The 25,525-nt window shown below is 41.8% G+C and overlaps 1 protein-coding gene across 18 annotated transcripts in view; it reads left to right on the top strand.

Annotated features, from left to right (window-relative positions):
- The window catches only part of MBNL1 (muscleblind like splicing regulator 1), a 623,451-nt gene that overhangs the window by 579,351 nt on the left and 18,575 nt on the right, over positions 1-25,525 (top strand). For all 18 annotated transcript variants that reach the window (XM_029615932.1, XM_029615940.1, XM_029615930.1 and 15 more), the window contains one exon: positions 10,872-10,946. In XM_029615932.1, coding sequence (XP_029471792.1) covers positions 10,872-10,928 — 57 coding nt within the window. In that variant the 3' untranslated portion in view covers positions 10,929-10,946. The remainder of the gene's footprint in view (positions 1-10,871; positions 10,947-25,525) is intronic.

Genomic DNA, 25,525 nt, shown 5'->3' on the forward strand with positions numbered 1-25,525 from the left:
CACTATGATAATAAGTCGGAGGGTGTACAGAAAAGCAGTTTTTACTGCTTTTCTGTACACTTTCCTGGTGCCGGCCGAAATTAACGCCAGCCTTTGGCAAGAGTTAATTTCTGAAAGTAAAATGTGCGGCTTGGCTGCACATTTTACTTTCTGTATCGCGCGGGAATAACTAATAGGGCCATCAACATGCATTTGCATGTTGCAGGCGCTATTAGTTTCGGGAGGGTTGGCCGCACGTTTTCGACACACTATTACCCCTTACTGTATAAGGGTAAAGCTAGTGCATCAAAAACGCGTGTCCAAACCCGGGCTAACAGTGCGCACCGGAGCGCACTGTACTGTATCAGACTGATTGTAAGGAAAATTACAAACATAGGCCTAGATTTATCAAAATGCTATATAGCGAAAATAGCACTTGTGATAAAAAAAGGGGTGTGGTTAGGCTAATTACTCTGATGCCACATCACATAGGCAATTTCCACACGTTAGCCGTGCGTTACCAGGGAAAAGATTTTATCGCACATGCTGTAAGAGAGAGAGAGAAAAATCAATATGTCACTCTCTATATATACTACTGTAAGACAGTGTACTTTTAACTTGGTGTGGGGTTTGGGGGGGGGGGTGGTTTTATACAAACAGTCAGAGGTACGAACAGGAAAGTTGACATCACTGAAGAAGCTAGGTTTAAAGTGCATTGTACAAATCAACTCCTCTTGTACCTTTCATCAATTCAAGCGATGCTACTGATCTAGGATTCCATTGAAAAAGAGCATAAAACAACCTCTATGTATCTAGCGATAATCAAAACCTTATTAAATCATATGAAACTAATACTCAATGTTAACACAATAGAAATATTTTTTCTGGATAGAGAAATGGTTACTGACAAACTCCCTCTGCTCAAAGTCAACAACACTCAGACCGAAATCAAACTAACACTTTCACCAGAGATCTAGGAATCTTTTTGGATAGCAAACTCAGGGGCCAATGCAATAAAATTTGCGGAAAGAGGGCGCTGACTTTTCAGTGCCCGCTTTCTTAGCGCATGCATGGCGCCCATAAGGGGGGCGCCATGCAATAAACAAATTAGGGGGTCGCGCTAGCAAGGAGGTGCTAGGGATGCTAACGCGACCTTAGCGCCTCCTTGATAACCCGACCCCGTGGTTACGGTGGTCTGCCGGTTATGAATACCGATGCCGATAAACTTGGCATCTGTTTTCATTGCTGCAGCCGGCCAGTTATGAAATCCGACGCCTAGCATATTGGTGTCGGTCTTCAAAGCGGCCGGCAGAATTTTTAAAAAAAAATTTTAAACTTTAAAAAAAGTACAGAAACATTTTTTTCTGCTTTTCTGTACTTTTTTTCAGTGCGCTCAGCTATTAACGCCTGCTCCAGGCAGGTGTTAATATCTGAGCAATAAATGTGCGTTTGGGTCACACATTTAATTTTTTGCATTTGGAGTGAATGAGTAGTAGCCTCATTCACATGCATTTGCATGTGATGAGCGCTAACTCATTCACTCTGCATTGGATGCGCGTTAAATAGGCAATAATCCTCCTATTGCATTTGGGGTGGATTAGCACCTATTTAACCCATCCGACAGCGTGTTAAATAGTGCGCTTGGCTGAGCGCACTGTATTGCATCAACCACTAAATTTGAAAAAACATATTGCCTTAAAATTTAAAGATGGTTATTATAAACTATTAACCTTAAGACATCTAAAACCCCTACTGTCCTTAAATGACTTTAGAACTGTATTACAACTGCTAATCTTTTCCAATCAACTATTACAATTCTATTTTACTTGGGCTACCCAACTCTACACTGCGTCCTTTACAGATTCTACAGAACTCAGCGGCAAGACTACTAACAGGGGAAAAAAAATAGATAACATAAGAACATAAGAACATAAGAAAATGCCATACTGGGTCAGACCAATGGTCCATCAAGCCCAGCATCCTGTTTCCAACAGTGGCCAATCCAGGCCATAAGAACCTGGCAAGTACCCAAAAACTAAGTCTATTCCATGTAACCATTGCTAATGGCAGTGGCTATTCTCTAAGTGAACTTAATAGCAGGTAATGGACTTCTCCTCCAAGAACTTATCCAATCCTTTTTTAAACACAGCTATATTAACTGCACTAACCACATCCTCTGGCACAAATTCCAGAGTCTAATTGTGCGTTGAGTAAAAAAGAACTTTCTCCGATTAGTTTTAAATGTGCCCCATGCTAACTTCATGGAGTGCCACCTAGTCTTTCTACTATCCGAAAGAGTAAATAACCGATTCACATCTACCCGTTCTAGACCTCTCATGATTTTAAACACCTCTATCATATCCCCCCTCAGTCGTCTCTTCTCCAAGCTGAAAAGTCCTAACCTTTTTAGTCTTTCCTCATAGGAGAGTTGTTCCATTCCCCTTATCATTTTGGTAGCCCTTCTCTGTACCTTCTCCATCGCAATTATATCTTTTTTGAGATGCGGCGACCAGAATTGTACACAGTATTCAAGGTGCGGTCTCACCATGGAGCGATACAGAGGCATTATGACATTTTCCGTTTTATTCACCATTCCCTTTCTAATAATTCCCAACATTCTGTTTGCTTTTTTGACTGCTGCAGCACACTGTACCGACAATTTCAATGTGTTATCCACTATGACGCCTAGATCTCTTTCTTGGGTTGTAGCACCTAATATGGAACCCAACATTGTGTAATTATAGCATGGGTTATTTTTCCCTATATACATCACCTTGCACTTATCCACATTAAATTTCATCTGCCATTTGGATGCCCAATTTTCCAGTCTCACAAGGTCTTCCTGCAATTTATCACAATCTGCTTGTGATTTAACTACTCTGAACAATTTTGTGTCATCTGCAAATTTGATTATCTCACTCGTCGTATTTCTTTCCAGATCATTTATAAATATATTGAAAAGTAAGGGTCCCAATACAGATCCCTGAGGCACTCCACTGTCCACTCCCTTCCACTGAGAAAATTGCCCATTTAATCCTACTCTCTGTTTCCTGTCTTTTAGCCAGTTTGCAATCCACGAAAGGACATCGCCACCTATCCCATGACATTTTACTTTTCCTAGAAGCCTCTCATGAGGAACTTTGTCAAATGCCTTCTGAAAATCCAAGTATACTATATCTACCGGTTCACCTTTATCCACATGTTTATTAACTCCTTCAAAAAAGTGAAGCAGATTTGTGAGGCAAGACTTGCCCTGGGTAACGCCATGCTGACTTTGTTCCATTAAACCATGTCTTTCTATATGTTCTGTGATTTTGATGTTTAGAACACTTTCCACTATTTTTCCTGGCACTGATATCTCTACATTGGCTTCCAATAAAACAGCGCATTGAATTTAAAGTACTTTGTTTACTATATAAGATCATTAATGATGAGCAAACAGATTGTCTAAATGCAGCAATCAGGCTTCATGTCCCAGGTAGAAATCTTCGTTCCGCCGGTCAAGGCCTTTTAACAATTCCCTCGATAATAACGACTCATTTATCCGACGTACGAAAAAGAGCTATCTCCATAGCAGACCCCAAAATCTGGAACTCATTACCGGTTTCCTTATGCACACAACCAAACCCCAAGTTATTCAGATCTAATTTGAAAACTTGGTTATTCAGTAAAGCATTTGAGGATTCACAACAAGATAAAATCTGAAACAATACAATACGTAACATACCCCCGCCTCTTATGACCTCTCTGACCTTAATATTTTTTAACATTCTTTTACTCTTAATTTTACTGAGTATTTATTGTATCCTTACTATTAATGTAATAAGCCTTTTAATTTATAGTTTATTTACTTGATGTATTTACTGATGCTGTGACATTTGTAAACCGTTGTGATGGCTTGACCGAATGACGGTATATAAAAATCAATCAATAAATAAATAAATAAACTTTGCTGTTCGTACCTCTGACTGTGTATGTAACCCCCCCCCAAAACCCCACACTGAGATAAAAGTATCTCCTCTTACAGTGGTATAAATAGAGAGTAACATATTGATTTCTATACAGATGTGCTCTCTCTCTCTCTCTCACTCATGCACATGGCATGTGTGATAAAAACTTTTCCCTGCCCTTGTTATTACTCTTATCGCATTCCTAATGCGAAATGATAAATGATCTTGGTAGTTTCCTTCTGAAAATTACCTTGGGAAAAAGTACCCACAGAGATTTGTACCTGCTTTTTCTGGGGGTAAGTTTTCCTTTGAAATGATGCACATACAGTTGAATTTTAAAAGGAGTTACATATGTAAATGTAAATACTAGCGTACAATTTTCAAAAGCCATTTATTTATTTTATTTATTTATTTGGTGCTTTTCTATACTGGCATTCATGATACAATCATATCATGTCGTCTACATAGAACGGGGGTACAATAACCTTAGATATTAACAAAGTGAAGTGAAGCAGAAGTTACAATAAAACAGGGGTGCTGGAACTGGGGGAAGAACAAAGCATAAGAAACTCAACGGCAAGAAGAGCAATTATTTACATTGTGCTGAATGTACAGTAATGATTGCTATGTTGAATCAGTGAGTTTCTGGAAAGGCTTGTTTAAATAACCAAGTCTTAAGCCTTTTTCTAAAAGTCACCAGGCAGGGTTCTTGTCTGAGTTCAGGGGGAATAGCATTCCATATGGTTGGTCCCTCTGTAGAGAAAGCCCGTTCTCTGGATGCTAGATGGTGTGTGGATTTGGTTGAGGGGGCATGCAGGGATCCTCTATAGGCTTCTATGACAGGTCTGGATGAGGTGTGTAGTCTGAGTGGGAATTGAAGGTTGAGAGGAGCTTGGTTGTGGATGGTTTTGTGGATGATGGTGAGGGACTTGTGTGGAATTCTGAAATGTATTGATAGTGTAGATTTTTGAGAATGAGAGAGATGAGGTCTCTTCTTCAGGAGTTTGTAAGGATTCTGGCCACCACGTTTTGAAGCATCTGAAGAGGTTTGATGGAGGAGGTGGGGAGACCTAGCAAAATGGAGTTGCAGTAGTCTATCTTGGAGAATACTACAGCTTGGAGGACAGTTCTGAAGTCTTGAAAGTGAAGAAGTGGTTTAATTCTTTTTAGTACCTGCAGTTTATAGAAGCAGTCCTTGGTTGTGTGGTTGACGAATGCTTTTAAATTCAGACGGTTGTCGATTAATACTCCCAGGTCTCTTGCTTGGGTGACAAAGGTATTGGTGAGTGACCTTTGAGGAGTATCACTATCATCCGGGGAAATGAGGAGGAGTTCCGTCTTAGCTGAATTGAGTATCAGGTTTAGGTTAGAGAGGAGGAGGTTGATCTCTCGGAGATTATTTTCCCAGTGCTTGAGTGTTTTTGTAATGGATTCTGTAATGGGGATCAAGATTTGCACGTTGTCGGCATATAGGAAGTGTTTTAGTTTAAAGTTAGTTAGCAGCTGACAGAGAGGAAGGAGATAAATGTTGAAGAGAGTGGGGGACAGGGAGGAACCCTGAGGAACTCCTAGTGATGAATTGAAGCGAGGGGACTCTTTATTGTTGATTCTGACTTTATAGCCTCTGTTTCTGAGGAAATATTTGAACCAAGTAAAGTCAGATAGTCGGTTGAGGAGGCAGGAGTGGTTTACGGTGTCGAAAGCCGCCGAGAGATCAAGGAGAATTAGTAAAAAGGATTGTCCTTTGTCCAAACCCATGATGAGGTGATCAGGCAGAGAGATGAGTAGGGTTTCGGTGCTTAGTGCCTTACGGAACCTGTATTGGGTTGGGTGCAGAATTTTGTGATCTTCGAAGTAATCTGAAAGTTGAGAGTTGACTAGTTTTTCTATAAGCTTGGCTACAAAAGGTAGATTTGAGATAGGGCAGTAGTTATTGGGCTCCTTTGGGTCCAAGTTCGGTTTTTTTAGAAGAGGTTTAAGAGAGGCAAGTTTTAGGGCGACTGGGAAGATTCCTTGTGATAACGAGCAGTTTATGATATCAGCTAGAGGTTTGGAAATGGTGTCAGGTACTAGCAGGAGTAGTTTTGTTGGGATTTGGTCGTAGGGATGGGTAGAAGGTTTTATTTTCTTTAATAGAGTTTGAATCTCCAGGGCAGTAATGGGTTCAAACGATTCAAGAGAGAATCCTTTATTTGGGAGATGGTAGGAGCTAGTAGAAGAGGTGGGGCAAGGGGGTAGGAGAGTTAAGAGGTTGGAGATTTTGCTTTGGAAGAAGAATGCCAGTTTGTCGGCTTTGGATTGTGCTTGGTCGTTAGGAATAGATGGTGCGCTAGTTTGTGTTAGTTTGGATACGTGGGAGAATAGTGCTTTAGCGTCGAAAATGAGGTCGTGAATCCTTAGAGCGTAGAAATCCCTTTTTGACCATAAGGTGGAGTTCCTGTAGAGGTGGAGGGCAGATTTGTAAGCGGATAGTGTGCTGGGGCATGGGGGCTTTGTTGCCATTAGTTTTCTTTCTGTCTGAGGCTTTGTTTAAGTTTTCGGAGTTCATTGGTGAACCACGGTTGTCTCCTTTGAGAGGTGGGATTAATTTTTTTAGTTGTTAGTGGACATAATTTATTTGCTACTGTCTCTGTGATGTTGCTCCAGGATAGTAGAGCTGAGTTGGGGTTTGAGAGGTCTATGTGAGGAAGTTCTTTGGCCAGGTGATTGCTGAGGACATCAGACGAGCATGATCTCCTATAGAGAAACAAGGATTGAAGGGGGTGAGTTTTGGGGATTTCTGTCATTGTGAAGGTGGAGGAGATTAAGGAGTGGTCCAACCAGGGGACTGAAGTGCATTTGGGGTGGGATGAGTGAGTGAGTCCAGAGTTTATGAAAATAAGGTCCAGGGTGTGGCCAGCTTTGTGGGTGGGCTTGTTGATAATCTGCTTGAAGCCCATAGCTGAAAGGGAGGTGAGAAAGGCCTCACAGTTGGTTTTGAGTTTTGAGTTATCAACATGGAGGTTGAAATCTCCTAGGATCATAGCTGGGGAGTCCAGATTACTGTGTTTTGCAATGATTTCTATGATGGGAGAGGCGTCTGAATCAAGAAGTTCTGGCGGAGCGTAAACGAGGAGGATTTGGAGTCGGTTGGTTTTGAATAGGCCTAATTCTAGTTTGGAATCAGACATGGCTGGGAGTTGGGTGAATCTCAGCTCTTTCTTGGCTGCAAATAGAATGCCTCCGCCTTTTTTCTTTTGTCCGTAATTTACTCGAGTAAGGTACAGTTATGTAAATCCTATGGATAATCAATGGCATTTATTGTAGCAATTTTGAAAAGCCCAGTTACTCAAGTAAAGTGCATTTACACATATAAAATCCAATTTTAAGTGTGTAAATGCTTTTTAAAATTAAGCTGATAGATTTGATAATGTGATCTGTGTGCATTATTTCTTTCCCCCAACTTGATCTTGCCCCCAGGAATGCCTCCTCCTAACCCATGTAACATTACACACATTGTTGATCCCTGCATTTGCTGTTACACTGCTGAGATCTGTGCAGTTTTCAAAAGCCATGTACCCTGACTTTTTGAAAATTGCCCTTCCCTTATATATTCGGCATATAATCCTGTACCAAATATTTAAGACTCCAACTCTAGCTAGGAATCCAGTTTAAAATTTAAATTGCGTTTTACATGTTAAATATTGATTCAGTTCTTTTCCTTATAAATCCATCCATATAGCATCACCCAGTGGTATACCTAAAGTATTTGGCACCCGGGGTGGATACTTCCTTTGGCACCCCCTCCCCTCAGATTCATTTCTCCATCCCACTTCCCCCCTCCAAATTTACTTCTCTATCCCCCCCCCCCCCCCCCCCCCCAGTGATCTCCGGTTCTCCTCTCCCTCACACAGATGCCCTCTCTCCTTTGCACACATACCCCTTCACAGAGGCTCCCTCTCCTCACACACAGACTCCCATACACACACACAACACACTATTCCAGACAGACAGACATACACAGACATGCTCACACACACACATACACAAAAACACTCTCTCACATTTCCTCCTACCTCGCTCCCCATCAGAAGCAGCAGCTTCCTCCTTCAGCCCCTGCAACAGACAGGGACTCTTCATTTTCTTGAAGCCGTACTGGGCTAGTGCAGCTCTGCTTCCTGCACTCATGGTTGGGAGGGGGAATCAGCGCTCTTGTTGCTCCACGTGCACTCATAGAAACATAGAAACATAGAAATGACGGCAGAAGAAGACCGAATGGCCCATCCAGTCTGCCCAGCAAGCCTCACACATTTTTTCTCTCATTCTTATCTGTTACTCTTAGCTCCTTGTTCTATTCCCCTTCCACCCCCCACCATTAAGTAGAGAGCAGTGATGGAGCTGCATGCAAGTGAAATATCTAGCTTGATTAGTTAGGGGTAGTAGGGGCAGTAACCGCTGCGATAAGCAAGCTACACCCATGCTTATTTGTTTTACCTAGACTATGTTGTACAGCTCTTGTGGTTTTTTTTTCTTCTCCCCTGCTGTAGAAGCAGAGAGCCATGCTGGATATGCCTTGAAAGTGAAGTATCAGGCACATTTGGTTGGGGTAGTAACCGCCGTAACAAGCCAGCTACTCCTCGCTTTGTGATTGCGAATCCTTTTTTTTTTCTTCACCCCTGTCGTTGAAGCTATGCAGGATATGCGTGAAGCATCAGTTTTTTTGTTTTTGGTTTGTTTTTTTTTTTTTTCCCCCTGCCGTTGAAGCAGAGAGCTATGCTGGAAATGCGTGGTGTATCAGTCTTTCTCCCATGCCGATGCAGCAGAGAACCATGCTGGATATGCATGGAAAGTGAAGTATCAGGCACATTTGGTTTGGGGTAGTAACTGCCGTAACAAGCCAGCTACTCCCCGCGTTTTGAGTGACCTGCGAACCCTTTTCTTCTCCTTTGCCGTTGTAGCAGAGAGCTCTGCTGGATGTGTGAAGTATCAGTTATTCTTCTCCCCTGTCATTGAAGCAGAGAGCTATGCTGTATATGCATTGAAAGTGAAGTATCAGGCATATTTGGTTTGGGGTAGTAACCGCCGTAACAAGCCAGCTACTCCCCTCTTTATGAGTGCAAATCCTTTTTTTCCATTACCTCTTGCTGTTGAAGCTTAGAGCGATGTAGGAGTCACAGTAAGCATGTGTATGTTTTATTTAATAAGGGTATTGTGTCAATAGCCATCATCTGGCGAGTCACCCACTCTTCACCCACTCTTCACCCACTCAAATGCCAATGCTGCCTTTTCATGTGACCCGAAACATTTTGCTTTGGGCCGCGACTGCATGACCTTACCTTTTTTCCCGTCAGCATGGACCCACCACTTCCTTTTCCTGGTTGCACAGATGTGAAGAAGAAAAGGATATGCAGCTGCCAGTTCCAGACCCGTGGCACTCTGGGCGCCTGCCCAGTGCTTCCACCAGTCCTTCTTCCACTGCTCACAGCCCAGAGGCCTCTCTCTTCTTGTGCAGCGAGTGAGATTGGCTCCGCTCGCAGTCCAGGAGCCTGCCACGAATGGGATGGGCTTGCTCACGGCCGCTGACCTCCCGGCTGGCACCCCCCCCCCCCTCTTGGCTGACACCCAGGGCCCTCCACACCCCCTTAGTATGCAACTGGCATCACCTACACATACAAATGCGTATATTTGAAAAATGATCCTTTTGAGAGTAATTTTATAGCTCCTGCATAGCACTAAATGGCACTGTACATGCTGACTTTAAAAAGGATTTTCAAAGTGATGTGTGCACATACATTTGCTTGGCAGATTTGTGCATACGTGGCTAGGTACCTCTTCCTCGGCGGGCCAGAAGACCTGTGCACGTACACCTACATTCATACAGATGAATTTTCAAAGGAATTACACATATAAATGTAACATAGTATTGTAGCAACTTTCAAAAGCCAACTTACACAGGTAGAATACATTTAGGCCTGTAAAACCCAGTTTTAAGCAGCTAAATGCTTTTGAATGTCAAGCCCATACTTTTTAAAATCAACAAGTTTGCATGTAAGTGCCAACTCACACACAGCTTCAGGTTGTTCATGTAAAGCACACATAAAACCGGGTTACATGCATACTTTGATGTAAGAGCCATATATGCATATGAAACCAGATTTTGTGTTCATAAATGACTATGGGAATTGGCTCCTTTGGGCAGGATTTTAAAAAACATTTACTCCCTTAAAATTGGGTTTTGCACGTGTAAACACACTTTACTCGAGTAAGTGAGCCTTTGAAAATTGCTTCGATAGTATGTTACATTTACACGCTTAACTCCTTTGAAAATTCATTCCATTATTACAGATCATTTATTGGCTAAATACATTGCTGGAAACCTTGTGCTTATTTTACTGAATGTATTAGAAGTTCTCTTCCAAGTGACAGAATATAACATTTGACTACTGGCCTTTTATTTATTTAGTTATTTATTTGTTTAACTGGGTTTTGTGGTTTATTTTTCAATTTTATTGAATTATCGTTAGGATTTTCTAAAAAAATGTAAAATACAATAATTATTTTGGTTTGAATTTTTTATTATCTTGAATTCATTAATTGTAGGTGAAACCCCACTTGTTCCGGCATTAGTTAAAAACATTAACATGTGTGAGAAAAATGCCGACATCACGCTTTTGTGTAGGCCAACAAAAAGGGCTTTTTTATTATCCAATTACTGCTCTGCATGAACTTTTGTAATGTATAACATCTTATACTTCCTGTACAGCTGGTGGCACCCATTTAAAGTTAGTGTGTAATAATTAACTATAATTTGCTACTTTAACATTTAAATTAACAACGGGAAAGCCATTGATTAAAACTGTAAGACCGACAACATGACTGTTTTTTCACCATTTTATTTTTGAATAAAAGTTGTAGTTGGCTTGCTTGCATGCAATATTCATTTTAAATATGTTTTATCTATAGATACCCATAATATCTACAGATCATCTGACTAGCCACAAGTATGTTACACAGATGTAGACATTCTGTCACCAAACAGTAAGTTTCTAATTAATTCACTATCAAATAGTTTTTATGCCATTTACTTTGCTGTAAGTCTGCACAGCTTGTCTCTTACTTTGCACAGAATATTTCCACGCTGTCTTTTAAAACCTGGAAAGTTTTTAAGAATGCAGAGTTTGCTTTAAAGCAGAAATATTTTGACTGTCCATTGGCTTTGGTTGACGCCTAAAAGTTACCATGTTACAGGTTGCAGTCTTTTAAGGACAGGTAAAAGAAGAAGGAAGGTTGGAAAAGTATCTTTTCCTATTTAAGAAGTACAGAAGGAATAGTGAATAGTTTTTGAAAAAAGGATTTACGTATTAAAATTTAGCACCAGCAGGTATTTAGTGTTTGGATAGACACCAATGGGTTTGATATTGAAAAATAAATGTTCCTGATTACTTTTAGCAGGATATTCAGCCACACTTATCCAATTAAAAGTGCTGCTGAATATTTGCATAAATTTGGCTGCACAAAATTGGTGTGGTCAGATTTTGAGCTGTAATTTGTGTGGACAGGTTTGTCTACACCAATTTAAGGGCACAGAGTTGAATATCATGCTTCCTAGATAAATCTAAAGAACGTACTCCTAAAATTCCTGGGCTAAATCGGGTAGCAAAATTACCTGCAAATATTTAGCTGGATAAAGGAGCCATATTTTAAAAAGAAATGATTTACCCAGCTTAAACTTGGTTTCAACACGATAAACCTTTTGAGTTCCTGGCTTTCAGCCCAGCGATATCAAAGCAATAAATCTTTTTCTCTGTGGGATAAATGCCCTAAAGTGTGCTAATACTATCACAAGCATTAGAATGTGTTACAAGCTCTGTTGGCATGCAAAATTTAGTTTATGATTAATTTATGTGCATTAACAGTGCTTTTAACATGTGTAAATTAGCATGCAAGTGTTATAATACCTACTAGCACATAGAAAAATGCATGTTAAAACTTGCAAATGACTAAGGTTTTTTGTTAACAGGTCTGTGTTAACCTTAGTCACATCTCAGAAGGAGTAGATAAGTTTTTGTGCTAAAATTTGTGTTAACATAAATTTATTGCTAGCAAATTAATGTAAAACTCATTTGCATATCATTAACATGGGCTGTTTTAGAAAAGTAATGTGTGTTAATGGCTGATAGTAGCATTCTTTACAACATGAGCCTCGAAGGCCTTATTCAGTAAGATCTTTCCAGTTGGCACATCATGGGAAGTGTCCTTTGTGAATAAGGTCAGTGTATTCTTTTTGATAGTTCTGGTGACATCATTCACCATAAGCAGGATCCCCAGCTGGTTCTGTTCTGCATCTTTATGCAGGTTCAGCTGCAGATTTATTCCATTGTTTGCATGTACTAATACTTCTTATTTCTCTAAAGTAGAACTTTGAATCCATGTATGTTACTAGGTAAAAGCAAGATTGAATCATCCTTTTGATATATAATAGTCCTTATGGAACCCTGACCATTAGACTAAATTAAGATTAAGGGGCCAGTGTACTGATCTACAGGATTTCCCACAATTTAGTGAAAGTTTGCTATTGGTGCAAAAGAGATCCACAGCAGACTTTCACAAGAAATGTATCTGTGGGACATGGCCAATAAAGATAGCCATTGCCTTGAGATGTAGTTATCTTTTTTCAAAAAACAGCTTGCAAAGATATCTTCATGTGCAGGTTTTCGCTCAATTCTGAATTAATGAGCTGCTTTGCATGATATTGCATTGCAACAGATCAGTAACTCAGGATTTTAGTAAACTATCACATGTACGCATAGGGCAAGGGGCAGATCTTAAAACATATGCGCGGGCGTAGATTTGTTCGCACAACCCAGCGCGAACAAATCTACGCCCAATTTTATAACATGCGCGCACTGCTGCACGCATGTTATAAAATCCAGGGTCGGCACGCGCTGGGGGATGCACAATTATGCAACCTGCGCGTGCCGAGCCGAGCAACCTGCCTCCGTTCCCTCCGAGGCCACTCCAATTTCAGAGCGGCCTCGGAGGGAACTTTTTTCCGGCCCCCCCCCCCCACCTTTCCCTCCCTTCCCCTACCTATCCCACCCCCCAGCCCTAACTAAATCCCCCCCTACCTTTGTTGAGAAAGTTACGCCTTCCCGAGGCAGGCATAACTTGCGCGTGCTGGCTGGCCAGGCCCTGACACAGGCTGCTGTGTCGGGGCACTCGGTCACGCCCCCGGACCGCAGCTATGCCCCCAGACACGCCACCGGACTGTGGCCACACCCCCGGAGCACCCATTTTTCGAAGCCCCGGGACATGCGCGCGTCCCGGGGCTTGCGCGCGCCGCCGAGCCTATGCAAGATAGGCTCGGCGCGTGCAGGGGGATGTTTTTGGGGGTTGCGCGAGTATCTTATGCACGCAACCCTTTGAAAATCTACCCCAAAGCTCTCACAGACTATGCATGAAAATATTTTACTTGCAAGAGGGCAATTTTGCAAGTTGTTTTTCTTTTTTGCAAAAGAGTCCAATGTGAAAAAAAGCACGAAACACCAAAATTAGTATTTTTGTGCATTTACGCCATTTTGCATGTGTTTTTTTTATTGCTTTCTTTTGTGAACAAATTGTGCAGTTTAGTATCTAAGCCTTGAAAAATGCATGTAACCTTTTCTGTTTTGCTCTTTTAAATTCATTTTGAAAATTTACTTTGCACTATTTAACATTTCACTCTATATCACTTCATTTGCTTGAAGACTTCAATTTTTGGGAAATTCTTCTCTTTTTTTGTTTACTTACTGCCTGCCCCACCTCCATAAAAATAAATGCACTGCCCTTTCCAAGCAACATAGAGGAGGTACAGCCTTTCCTGCTGTAGAAATACTCCACAGTTTTAAGGTATTGTATACACTTCGTAGGTTGTAATACCCATTAAAGATAAAACAAATCAAATTTTTGCAGTAAATATGTGAGCTTTGGAGACCACATAGGTCTTGCCTTCAGATGAATCTTCTTAAAGTTCACATACTAAAGCCTCTTATTTATTGGTCTTTTAAAATCTATTCTGACCTACAAAGATTCCAGTTTATTCAGGACAGCTGGGTTTATAGTTAACTTATGTATTTTGCTTATCCAGAAAACCAGGCCAGTTTGTGTCCCTTGAGAACCAGAGTTTGGTACCATTGCTTTAGAATTTATAAAGTGGAAGTAAGGAAGAAGCGACTGCATGCCGATTAGTCTGACCTTTTGTAGTGCGTAAATTAATGGAAACTGCTAAAACAGTGAATAGTGCAATTTCTGGAAGCCAATGAATTACAAGTTCTGAGGCAGAATGGTTTTATCAGGGATAGATTTTGTCTGAAGAATGTGATCAATTTCTTTGATTGGTTGACCAGAGAGTTGAATCAGAAAAGAGCACTAGATGTAGTGCACTTACTGGTCAATTTTGAGAGCCCTACATGTGCCAAAGCTGGGAGATACACGTGTGACTTGGCCTGGTGCATGCTGCATGGATTTTAAAACCTGTGCAGATACACACGTTTCTCCTGGTACACACATAGGGGTAGATTTTCAAAAAACGCGAATAGGCGTACTTTTGCTGGCACATCAGGCGCAAGCAAAAGTACGCTGGATTTTAGTAGATACGCGCGGAGCCGCGCGTATCCACTAAAATCCTGGATCGGCGCGCGCAAGGCTATGAATTCTGTATAGCCGGCGCGCACCGAGCCGCGCAGCCTACCCCCGTTCCCTCCAAGGCCGCTCCGAAATCGGAGCGGCCTTGGAGGGAATCCTCTAACGCCCTCCCCTCACCTTCCCCTCCCTTCCTCTACCTAACCCACCCGCCCGGCCCTGTCTACACCCCCCCCTTACCTTTCTCCAGGGATGTACGCCTCCCGGAGGGAGAAGTAAATCCCCGCGCGCCAGCGGGCCTGTTGCGTGCCGGGACGCGACCTGGGGGCGGGCACGGAGGGCGCGGCCATGCCCCCGGACCGCCCCGGGCCGTAGCCACGCCCCCGTACCCACCCCCCAAAACGCTGCCGACACGCTCCCTAAACGCCGCAACGACCGGGCCCGCCCCCGACACGCCCCCCTCGGAGAACCCCGGGACTTACGCGAGTCCCGGGGCTCTGAGCGCGCCGGTAGGCCTATGTAAAATAGGCTCACCGGCGCGCAGGGCCCTGCTCGCCTAAATCAGCCCGGTTTTGGGCGGATTTAGGCGAGCAGGGCTCTGAAAATCCGCCCCATAACATTTTTTCTCACCAAAAGGGGTGGGGCGTAGGTGTGGTCTGGGCCGAGCATGGGCATGACATGGGCAGGACGGAACTGCAACATGAAGTCTGTGCGTAAGTATTTACGGCGTCCCCTACTGTGTAACTTTACTTTTGTTATGTGTGTAAGTCGTGTAACAAAAAAATTAGGCTAGTCATCGGGATGCTAAGGCTCACGGCTAGTAGGGTAAAAGAGAGGCAAGTTAGCTAGGGGGTTTAGGAAATCCTCTCCTTTAATGGGCAGAACTGGAAACAAACTGGGGAAACAGGTAATTGCATCAGTGTGCATAGCTACTAAAATTCCCTCTACTTACATACTCAAGTCGCCATATGCGCATGTGAATATAAAATCGTGCACACGTACGCAATTATAGCTGATGGTATAACGCGCATGTATGCGCATATGTTAGAAAATTGCTGCAGCCATGTGCATGCGTCGGCAAATGCACACACATATGTGCCCACGTGCAGGTCTTATATTTTACTTCTTATATTTATTTATTTTATTTATTTATTTTAAATCTTTTCTATACCGTCATTAAGGTGGATACCATCACAACGGTTTACAGTAAGGCACAAAAAGTAATTTTATTAAAATCTAACAGTTTACACAGGTGCCATTAGGTTCGGTAACATAGTTTTTAATCAATGCTAGTTATTAAATGAGTGTGATGACTATTGTGTCCAGGTCAATTCTATAGCAGTTTTGAGTCTGGGACTCATTCTATAGATTTAACTTTTCCTTTAGTGATGAATTCAATTAAAAACGTACACCCTTAGTGATTCCTGTTTGTGTGGGTGTTTTGTATCTCGCACTTCCCTGGTTTGAACCTTGCAATTCCCTGGAATCTATTCTCCCTTCTCTTTTTGAAAGGCTTGTTTAAATAGCCAAGTTTTTAGATTTTTTCTGAACGTTTTGTTTTCTCGTTGTAGTCTTAATTCCAAGGGTATGGAGTTCCATAGTATGGGTCCCGCTAAGGATAACGCTCTCTCTCTTACCTGGGTTAGTCTTGCTGTTTTGACTGATGGAATCGTTAGAAGTGCTTTGTTGGCTGATCTTAGATTTCTGTTGGGGATGTGTACACGAAGGGCTGTGTTAAGCCAGTCTGCATTTTCGTTGTGTATTAATTTGTGTATGGTGCATAGTGTTTTGTACTGTATTCTTTGTTCAATGGGAAGCCAGTGCAATTCAGCCAGTGTTTTCGTAATGTGGTCTCTTTTCCTTTTTCCAGTTAATACTCTTGCAGCTGTGTTCTGCAATATTTGTAGTGGTCTTATGGAGGTGTATGGTAAACCTAGTAGAAGGGTATTGCAATAGTCAGTGCTTGCAAATATTAGCGCTTGCAGTACTGATCGAAAGTTGGCGGATGATAGGAGTGGTTTAAGTTTTCTGAGGACCATGAGTTTGGCGTATCCTTCCTTTACTTTTATGGATATATGTTGTTTTAAGCTTAGTTCTGTGTCTATTATTACTCCTAGGTTTCGTACTTTCTCTGCAAGTATTATTTGTTTGCTGTTATTGAGTGTGATAGGGTTGTGTGAGATCTCCATATTTTTTTTCCCTTTCTAAATGAAGGAATTCTGTCTTCTCTATATTAATTACTAGCTATTTGACACAGGTCTACATAGACGACTTATAGAGATATGCATTTGTTTAAAATGAAACTGCAAAACGTGACGAATAAGGCAAATTCATTTCATTCGGCAGGGACCTGAAATGAATCGGGGGTCCTCACAAAGGAAACAAATCTGGGGCCCCCGAATGAAATGAATCATATTCATTCATTTCTTTTTAAACTAAAGACCTTTTTTTTTTCTCACACCTTCTAATTGATTCTTTTTGATTCTAATTGATTCTATTTGATTCTAATTGATTCTTTTTTTTCTCACACCTTCTAATTGATTCTCTGTATTTAAAGTTCACAGTTGTATTGGAAATATTTATTACGTTACGCTATACTTTACACACATTGTTATTTGTAAACCGGGTTGATGTGATGCCTATCATGAAACTCGGTATAACAAAAATAATAAATAAATAAATAAAATAAATAAATAAAGATTCAGGCCTAGGTCTAGGCCCATAGCTGGGGCCTTGCCTAGGGCATAGACTGAGACCCAAAGCAAGGATCGCAGCCTATGCCCAAGTGCAACGCTGGCACCTCGGCCTAGGCCTGAAGCCGGGGCCTTGCCTAGGGCCTAGGCCAAGGCATAAAGCAGGAGCCTCAGCCTAAGCCCAAGTGCGATGCCAGGGTCTCAGTGGAGACATGGCTGATGCCTTGGACCCCAGTGGGAATCTGTTGGCTTTGGCCAAGGCCCAGGCCAGAGCCTTAATCTTGTGTAGGCCAAGGGCACAGTAGGTCGCCGTGACTTCGGCTTGACCCAGTGGCTGGGTCTCAATGCCTGGGCCTCGGCCTAGGCTGGGGCTCATACCCAGGCCCAATGCTGCAAAGGTTAGACCCCCAGGAAGGTATGGAAACCATGAGGAGCAGTTACGATATAAAGTTAACAAAATGCAGGTCATGAATTTGGATTGCAAAAAACCAAAGGCAAGTATAAGAGGTGAAATTCTTCTAAACTTGAAACAAGAGCAGGATCTGGGAATGGTCCTATCTGATGTTCTTAAAGTGGCCAAATAGGTGGATAAGATGATGGCACGAGCCAGAAAGATGCTTGTGTGCATAGAAGGAGGAATGTTCAACAGAAAAAAAGAGGTGATATTGTCCTTGATGGTACCTCATAGAATACTGTGCACAATTATTATTATAATTATTTTGTATTATTTGATTAACTGCTAATTAACTGCTAATCAATATAGAATCATTTAATATTTGCCTCTCTGAGATAACCACTTGACTTTGGTCCTCTAAACTTAAAGTTAATTCTGAAAAATCTAAGGCCGTTTAGTTAACCAGAAATAAAGATCCAGTGGACTTACCTACTCCTATCATGGCTGGAACTCCAATACCTCTGAAGAATACAGTCATTTCATTAGGGGTACAACTAGATTCTTCACTCCAGTTCTCTTCCTATGTTTCTTCCCTAATTCAGCGATCCTATTTTTTCTTACGGTTCATTAGAAGATTCAAACCATTTTTAGAAATTAAGGGCTTGAAAACGCTCACCCATTCTCTTATACTCAATAGACTAGACTATTGCAATTCCATACTACATGAACTCTTTTCCAAGCAAGTTCACAGACTTCAAACAGTACAGAACACAGCAGCTAAAATAATCTTCAGTAAGAGGAAATTTGATCACGTCACACCACTACTCATTGAACTTCATAAGCTTCCAGTGTCATATAGAATTCAGTTCAAGATTGGCCTTTCGCTGGGTATTCCTTCATATTTGTCCAATATTCTTCTCCCATATTTACCTCATGTACTCTATGTTCCTCACAACTAGAACTTCTAGTTCTCCTCTCACTAAACTGAGACTGGAATACACTTGTGAAATCTGCCTTTCTTATCTGGCACCCAGTCTTCGGAACTCTTTTCCTTTGGCATTACACCTTGAAATAAACTATTCCAAACTTAGGCCAGGATTCATCATTCTTCGCAGAATGATGAATCCTGCGAAAACGGGGGGTGGAGGGGGCGGGCCTGCGAAAGCCCGGAGCCTTCTCTCCACGGCGGTGTGCGGGCTGCCAGCTTTCGCACCGAATAGCGCCACCATGAAAGGTGGCGCTATTTGGTGCCCTACTGCCGACGATAATGTTTGTAACTGTTAGTGTATGAGGTAGTTGTGGGTAGATCCTTGGGCCGGTGGCAGATGACCACACCCTCGGGGGAAGATCCCGAGAGGGACCACCGGTCAGGCTCAGAGTATGGAGACAGACACACACTAGTTCTTTTATTAGACAGTATATGGAACCACCAGAGGTGGCAGTAGTGAGCTAGAACACCCGGCTGGGCTGTAGTCCCTCAGATACTGGAACAGCAATCCTGGATAACTGAGCTGTAGAGAAACTGAATATAGTGAATATGCAGGGTATGCAGAGGTCAGGAGTAGGTCCTTGATGGTAACACTCACACAATAGTCTCTTAGAAGCAGCCCAGGAGTTGGAAAGGATAAGGCCCTCGAGGAGTGAGTACCTGGTTCCAGGGAACAATCTGAGAGAGAGATGGTAACTCACTGGTGTAGTAGGCAGCGATGACTTCGAGGATCGAGGAGTGAGGAGTGAGTACCAGTTCCAGACTGCGATCTGAAAAGGAAAGAGAAAGCGAGGCCCCCGATGAGCGGGTACCCCTGGTAAGTCCGAGGAGGCAGAGTAGCAAGGAAACTCTATGCTAACTTGATTAGTTAGCGATATCAGAGACCTTAAATTTCCGGTGGAGATGACGTCACACTCAGGGGGACACCCCTGAGGTTCACGCCACTGCTGGTAATTGATTTGGGGCCGCGCCACGCGTGCGCCCTTAGGCTGCTGGGAAACATGGCGGAGTATGGCGTCTAGCCGGTCTGGGGACGCTGGATGAGAATGGCACGATGACACCGCGGCAGCCCAAACTTCCAGCAGGCAAGAGGGAGTCACCAAAGAGGTAAGGTGGGCGTAGTGGAGACATCGGGCAGTGACGGTCGCAACAGTAACATTATCGCCGGCAGCGAAGACACCGCTGACTCCGCCCCTGCCCTCCCCGACTCCTCCCCTTCCTGCCCTGACTCTGCCCCTCCCTGACTCCTCCCCTCCCCCTAATTTGCATGATATTGCATGCAAAAGGCCCTGTTCACATGCGATAAGCCTTTAGAAAATAACCCCATTAGGAAGTTCCTTAAAACTTTCCTTTTCACAAAGATCTTCCAAGATAAACTGCTCCTCTGATTTTATAGATATCTATGTTCTAAGTATTTATACATATATTTAATGTTACTTTCCTTAGTTTACTATAGTTTGGATCTGTTTTTTTAATCTTCTTTTATTTTCATTGTTTTTTAAGTCAATATTTTAATTTTAGTTTTAGATTTTGAATCTATAGTTTGCATTACTTTTAGCTTTAATGTATTTTATATTTATTTTTAATATATGTACATCACATTGATATACTTATGTAAGAATTGCAATTCAACAAACCTAATAAATGATAATAATCATCATCAAAGCAGTTTACAAAATAAAAATAAAATACGCATCAATAGTATATTCAAAAACAAAAGTACAAAGAAATAAAAACTGATAAATCCAATATTAAATTCATTTTTTAAAGTTAAAAAAGAAAACAAATTTAAAAAAATTAAACATCAAATGCATGAGAAAACAGCCAATTCTTCAATTTATGGAATTTAAAATAATTATTTATCTTCCTGATTACTAAAGGGATACAATTCCGGATAGACAACACTATATAACTGAAAGCAATCTGAAGGGTGAGCTTATTTTTTAATTTATGTACATCGCATTGATATGTAAGAATTGTGATTCAACAAGCCTAATAAATAATAAAAATAATAATCCTCAATGGAGTTGGGATTTTAATCGGATCTTGTTGACAGGAACTCAGAAGATGAACTATTTAGGGACACAGGAGATTGGCCAGATATTGTGGGTTCCCTGTTGCCAAAAGCTTTGAAAACCAAACAATATAGCTTGATGAGAAGTGGCAAAACAGAATCATATTTTTTTACCCAAATAAACGGGCCGATACAGTAAAAACGCGGGAGAGCGGACGAGCGCCCGCTCTCCCAGCGCATGCATACAGACCACTCTCCTGTGCACGCGATTCAGTATTTTAATTTATTAAAATTAGGCCCGGCGGTAAAAAGAGGCGGCTGTCAGCAGGTTTGACAGCTGACGCTCAATTTTGCCAGTGCCAGTTCTCGAGCTCGCTGACAGCCACGGGTTCGGAAACCGGACGCCGGCAAAATTGAGCGTCCGGTTTTCAAGCCACGGGCCTATTTCAAATTTTTTTTTTTTTTTTACTTTTTTAAACTTTCGGGACCTCCGACTTAATATTGCCATGATATTAAGTCGGAGGGTGCACAGAAAAGCAGTTTTTACTGCTTTTCTGTGCACTTTCCCGGTACCCGGAGAAATTAGCGCCTGCCTTTGGGTAGGTGCTAATTTCTTAAAGTAAAATGTGCGGCATGGCTGCACATTTTACTTACTGAATCGCGCGGGAATACCTAATAGGGCCATCTACATGCATGTGCATGTTGCGGGCACTATTAGGTTCGGGGGGATTGGATGTGTGTTTTGGACGCACTATTACCCCTTACTGAATAAGGGGTAAAGCTAGCACATCCAAAACGTGCGTCCAAATGCCGGCTAACAGTGTGCTCCGTCAGAGCGCACTGTACTGTATTGGCCTGCAAGTTTGGCTGCAGTATTTTGGATAATTGAAGACACCTGAAAAGACAATTAGTGCATCCCTGATAGAGAGAATTACAATAATCAATTCTTGAAAGAATAAATGAATGGATTAGGGTTTCTAAGTCCTTCCTAGTGAGAAAATACTGAATCTGTTGAAGGACCCACAAATTAAAGCATTTTTTCACTGCAGAGTAAATGTGATCAGTCATAAGTAATTAAGAATCTGATCTGATACTCAATAGTGTTACCAAATCTTTCAGATAAATCGTCACACTCATTTGTTCAGGAAGAGTTAACTTAATAGGTGAATTTTAAAAGCCTAATATGCGCCAGAGCTAGGAAATATTCACAGAAGTCTGGCCGGCATGTACCGCGCAGATTATACGGTAAAAGGTGTCCACGTATGCGTGTACCTCCCTGTATATGCACAAAAGATTTTGTCTGAAAAAGGGGTGGGGAATGGGCCTGGTCTGGGCGGGGCATGCTCATTCCAGGATTTAATAATGAAACCATTATGTGCACAGGCCCGAACCGGGGTCCCCTACTGCAGAAACTTTCCTTCTGCAATGGATGGCATGTACGTCCTAAAACAAAACTAGTCTAGTCAGCAGGGTTTTAAAGGTAGGGGCTATCAGGGTAAAAGGAGGCTAAATTTCTAGGGAGGGTTAGAAAGTCCTATCCTTTACCTGGGCAAACTGGGAACAAACTGGGGAAACTGGTAATTGCATCGGTGCGCGTGTCTACTAAAATCCCCCCATTTACGCAGAAGAGGCGATGTTTGCGTGTATATGCACACGCCCATATAAAACTGTGCACACATGTATGTATACAGCCTATTTTATACCATGCTTGCATATATGCGCGTAAGTTATAATAATGCTGCTTCCTTTGGTGCGAGCCAGCATACGCGCATATATGTGTGCCTGCGCAGCTATTTCAAAGTTACCATCTCAGCATCCTAATTCAAAGTTCTTCTATCTTAAAAGGATTAAGCTTCAGTTTGAGGTCTTTTAGCTAGGAAGCAAGCATTTGAACAAGACCAATTAATAGGAGATCACGAATCAAAAAAGGCCACTAACTGTATGTCATCCTTATATAAGTAACCACTAAAACTGAAGGCCTGGCTTAATAAGGCCATTGGAGCAAGATAGAGATCAAATAATAATGGTGCCAATATTGAGTCCTGAGGGACCCCAAAGCACAAGGATGTAGTGTAGAAACATCATGTTCATATGAGATTCTAAAGATAGTCTGCTAAATAAGAGGAGAACCATTTAAGAACAGAATGTCCTAATCCTAAATCTTTGAATGATTATAATAACAACATGTGATTGATTGAGTTAAAAGCAGCATTAATGTCTAGAAGAATAAATATGGAATCCTTACCTGAAACAGCCATGACCTAATTTCATTTGTAAGAGCTACAGTGCCATTTCTGTACTAAATCCAGCACTAAATCCAGATGGTCTGGGGTGTAATGTATTCACTTTTGTCAAGAAATTAAGTAATTCATTACAGATCATTTTCTCTAAACTTTTGGCTAAAAATGGTAAATTAAAAATTGGTCTATAACTTTTCAAACAGATATGGTCAAGCCGACTGTCCTTCAGAAAGCATGATCAGAGACTGCTTTAACTTAGCGTGGACCACACGTAGCTGAAGGTTAGATTATAGTAAGGTAAAAAACTAAACCCGATTCAGATTTCTTGACCAATCGGATCTGATACTGAAGTAGTCACTCTCATAGACTGAATAATGTTTTGCTTGCCAATTTGAGAAATTTTGTTGACTTGCAGAAAAGTATTGCCTTGGAGCTTTGCTTGAAGACACCATAACTAGTTGAGTCAAAATCAAGTTGTAAATCATTTTGTGTGAATTCTTTTTGAATATCAATCTTAGGCCTGGATTTATCAAAATGCACTAAATATTGCATGTGATAGGGAAAGGGGTGTGTTTTATGGTAATAGGCAGTTTATTGCAATTTGTGAAGTGCTATCTTAGTGCAAATTGTGATAACTTTTTTGCAGTTTGTGATATGCCAGAATGGTTGTATTTCCTACATACAACCACTGGGGGGACCATGTTTAGTAGTGTTAAGCTCCTGGAGAGCCTGCCTATCTATCAGGGCTGTCTTGCCACCACTGGGGGGGGGGGGGGGGGAGAGAGAGTGCCTAGATATAATGCTGTTACAATAGATAGGTATTTATATCTCTTTGGGAGGCCCACCTAGTCACTCGAGGTGAGGTTTAGATATTACTGTAGGGGTTAGGGGCCACTTTGACATTCAAAGTGAGATGTACGAACAGAACAGTTATCTCTTGTGAAGATTTGATGACCTTTGGAGTGAGGAAACTCAACCAAAGATGAGATCAAGCTAGGTTGAGAGAACATTGCTCAAATCTCATCTTTGGGTGAGTTTCCTCACTCCAAAGTCATCAAATCTTCACAAGAGAGCACTGTTCTGATCGTACGTCTCACTTTGAATGTCAAAGTGGCCCCTAACCCTTACACTAATATCTAAACCGCACCTCGAGTGACTAGGTGGGCCTCCCATAGAGATATAAATTCCTATCTAGTGTGAGGGCATTATGGCTAGGATAGTCTCTCTCTCCCTTTCTCTCGCTCTCTCATTTGCATCACATACAAAAACACCATATAGCACTTTGATAAATGACCCCCTTAGAGACAAAATAATTAGCAAATTTCCCTGCTGACAAGATTCTGAGCTCCCACAGGATGAGAGATCATCTTATAGTACAGAAGACAGACAGCCACAAGCCTTCTGCATATAGGGGTCAATTTTTGTACCCACAGATGTTATATTTAATTTTCAAAAGGAAAGTACGTGCATATTGTAAATTGATTTTGGACCTGCCTTTTCTTAGGGCAGAGTTTTGCTGGCAAATAGAGTGCATACATTTGAAAATTCTGTCTATGCACATTGTTTTCCAATCCTGCCCACAACACCTCCAGGAACACGTCCTTCGTTCCAGATAAAAGCATGCGGGCTATAGAATCCCTGGGCATACTTTTAGCCAGATAAAGCTAGGACAGTTTTCAGTCTGCCATTTTACTGGGTAAATCACAATTTACCCACATGAATAGCTTTGCAAATTATTCTTGGAGGGGGCACTTTTGAATAGGCTGCATTATTTGCACTTACAGCCAGGTACCCTGCAGCCTGTTTTCCGAGGGAAACAATGACAATTATTACCCATTGAAAATTAGTAGCCACAAAGTACGCATGCAAAATGTCTCCACATTCCTTTGCACTTGCTGCTTGGGCAGGTTGCCATGTGTAATATTTGAAAATGTCATGCACACGTGCTATTTCAATCCCCCGACCGAAACACGCCTCCGGGAATGCCTTTTATCAATATGGGTTAGAGTATGTGCACCATGAGAGCCTTCACATAATTTAGGGTGGGTAGAAAAGGGCAATTTTTTGCCAAGTCATTTCACCCAGGGAAATCTTTATTTTAACTGGGCAGATGACTTTGAAAATCGTCCTTCCCTTGTGGAAGAGTCCTGCAAGCTAACTTGCCATTCAAAATCCAAATGACAACGTGCATTTCAAATAAAGAAAGGTTCTTTGCTAATTCTGCCTCTGCCTCTGCTTCTCAACTAACCCCAGTGGTACTGGGACTTACTTCTCTTTCTGAACTCTAGTTCTTTAGCATTCTGGGGTTTACGGTACTGCTTTGTAAATAGGAGTGGAGGAGTTGCCTAATGGTTAGAGCAGCTGGCTGTGAACCAGGTGAAGCCAGCATTCAAATCCTGCTGACCCTTTTTGTGAGCTTGGACAAGTATCTTTATATTTACTAAGCCATGGTATCTTTCCCGGCGACTAGGAGAGCACCGTTTGGGCCAGTCAACCCCTTTAAAAGTGTACTGCTGCTCCTGGGGAAAGTTAGCTGGAACTCTGGAGATGTAGCTAACTGTAGAGCAAATAGCTTAAGTGATTTAGCCTAGCAGTGAACTGATTTCCATGCTTTTGTTTGCTAATCTACTCATTATCATTCCCGCATTGCACCCTTTTTTTTTTTTTG

This window comes from Rhinatrema bivittatum, chromosome 9, assembly GCF_901001135.1.
Source record: "Rhinatrema bivittatum chromosome 9, aRhiBiv1.1, whole genome shotgun sequence".
NCBI lineage: Eukaryota > Metazoa > Chordata > Amphibia > Gymnophiona > Rhinatrematidae > Rhinatrema > Rhinatrema bivittatum.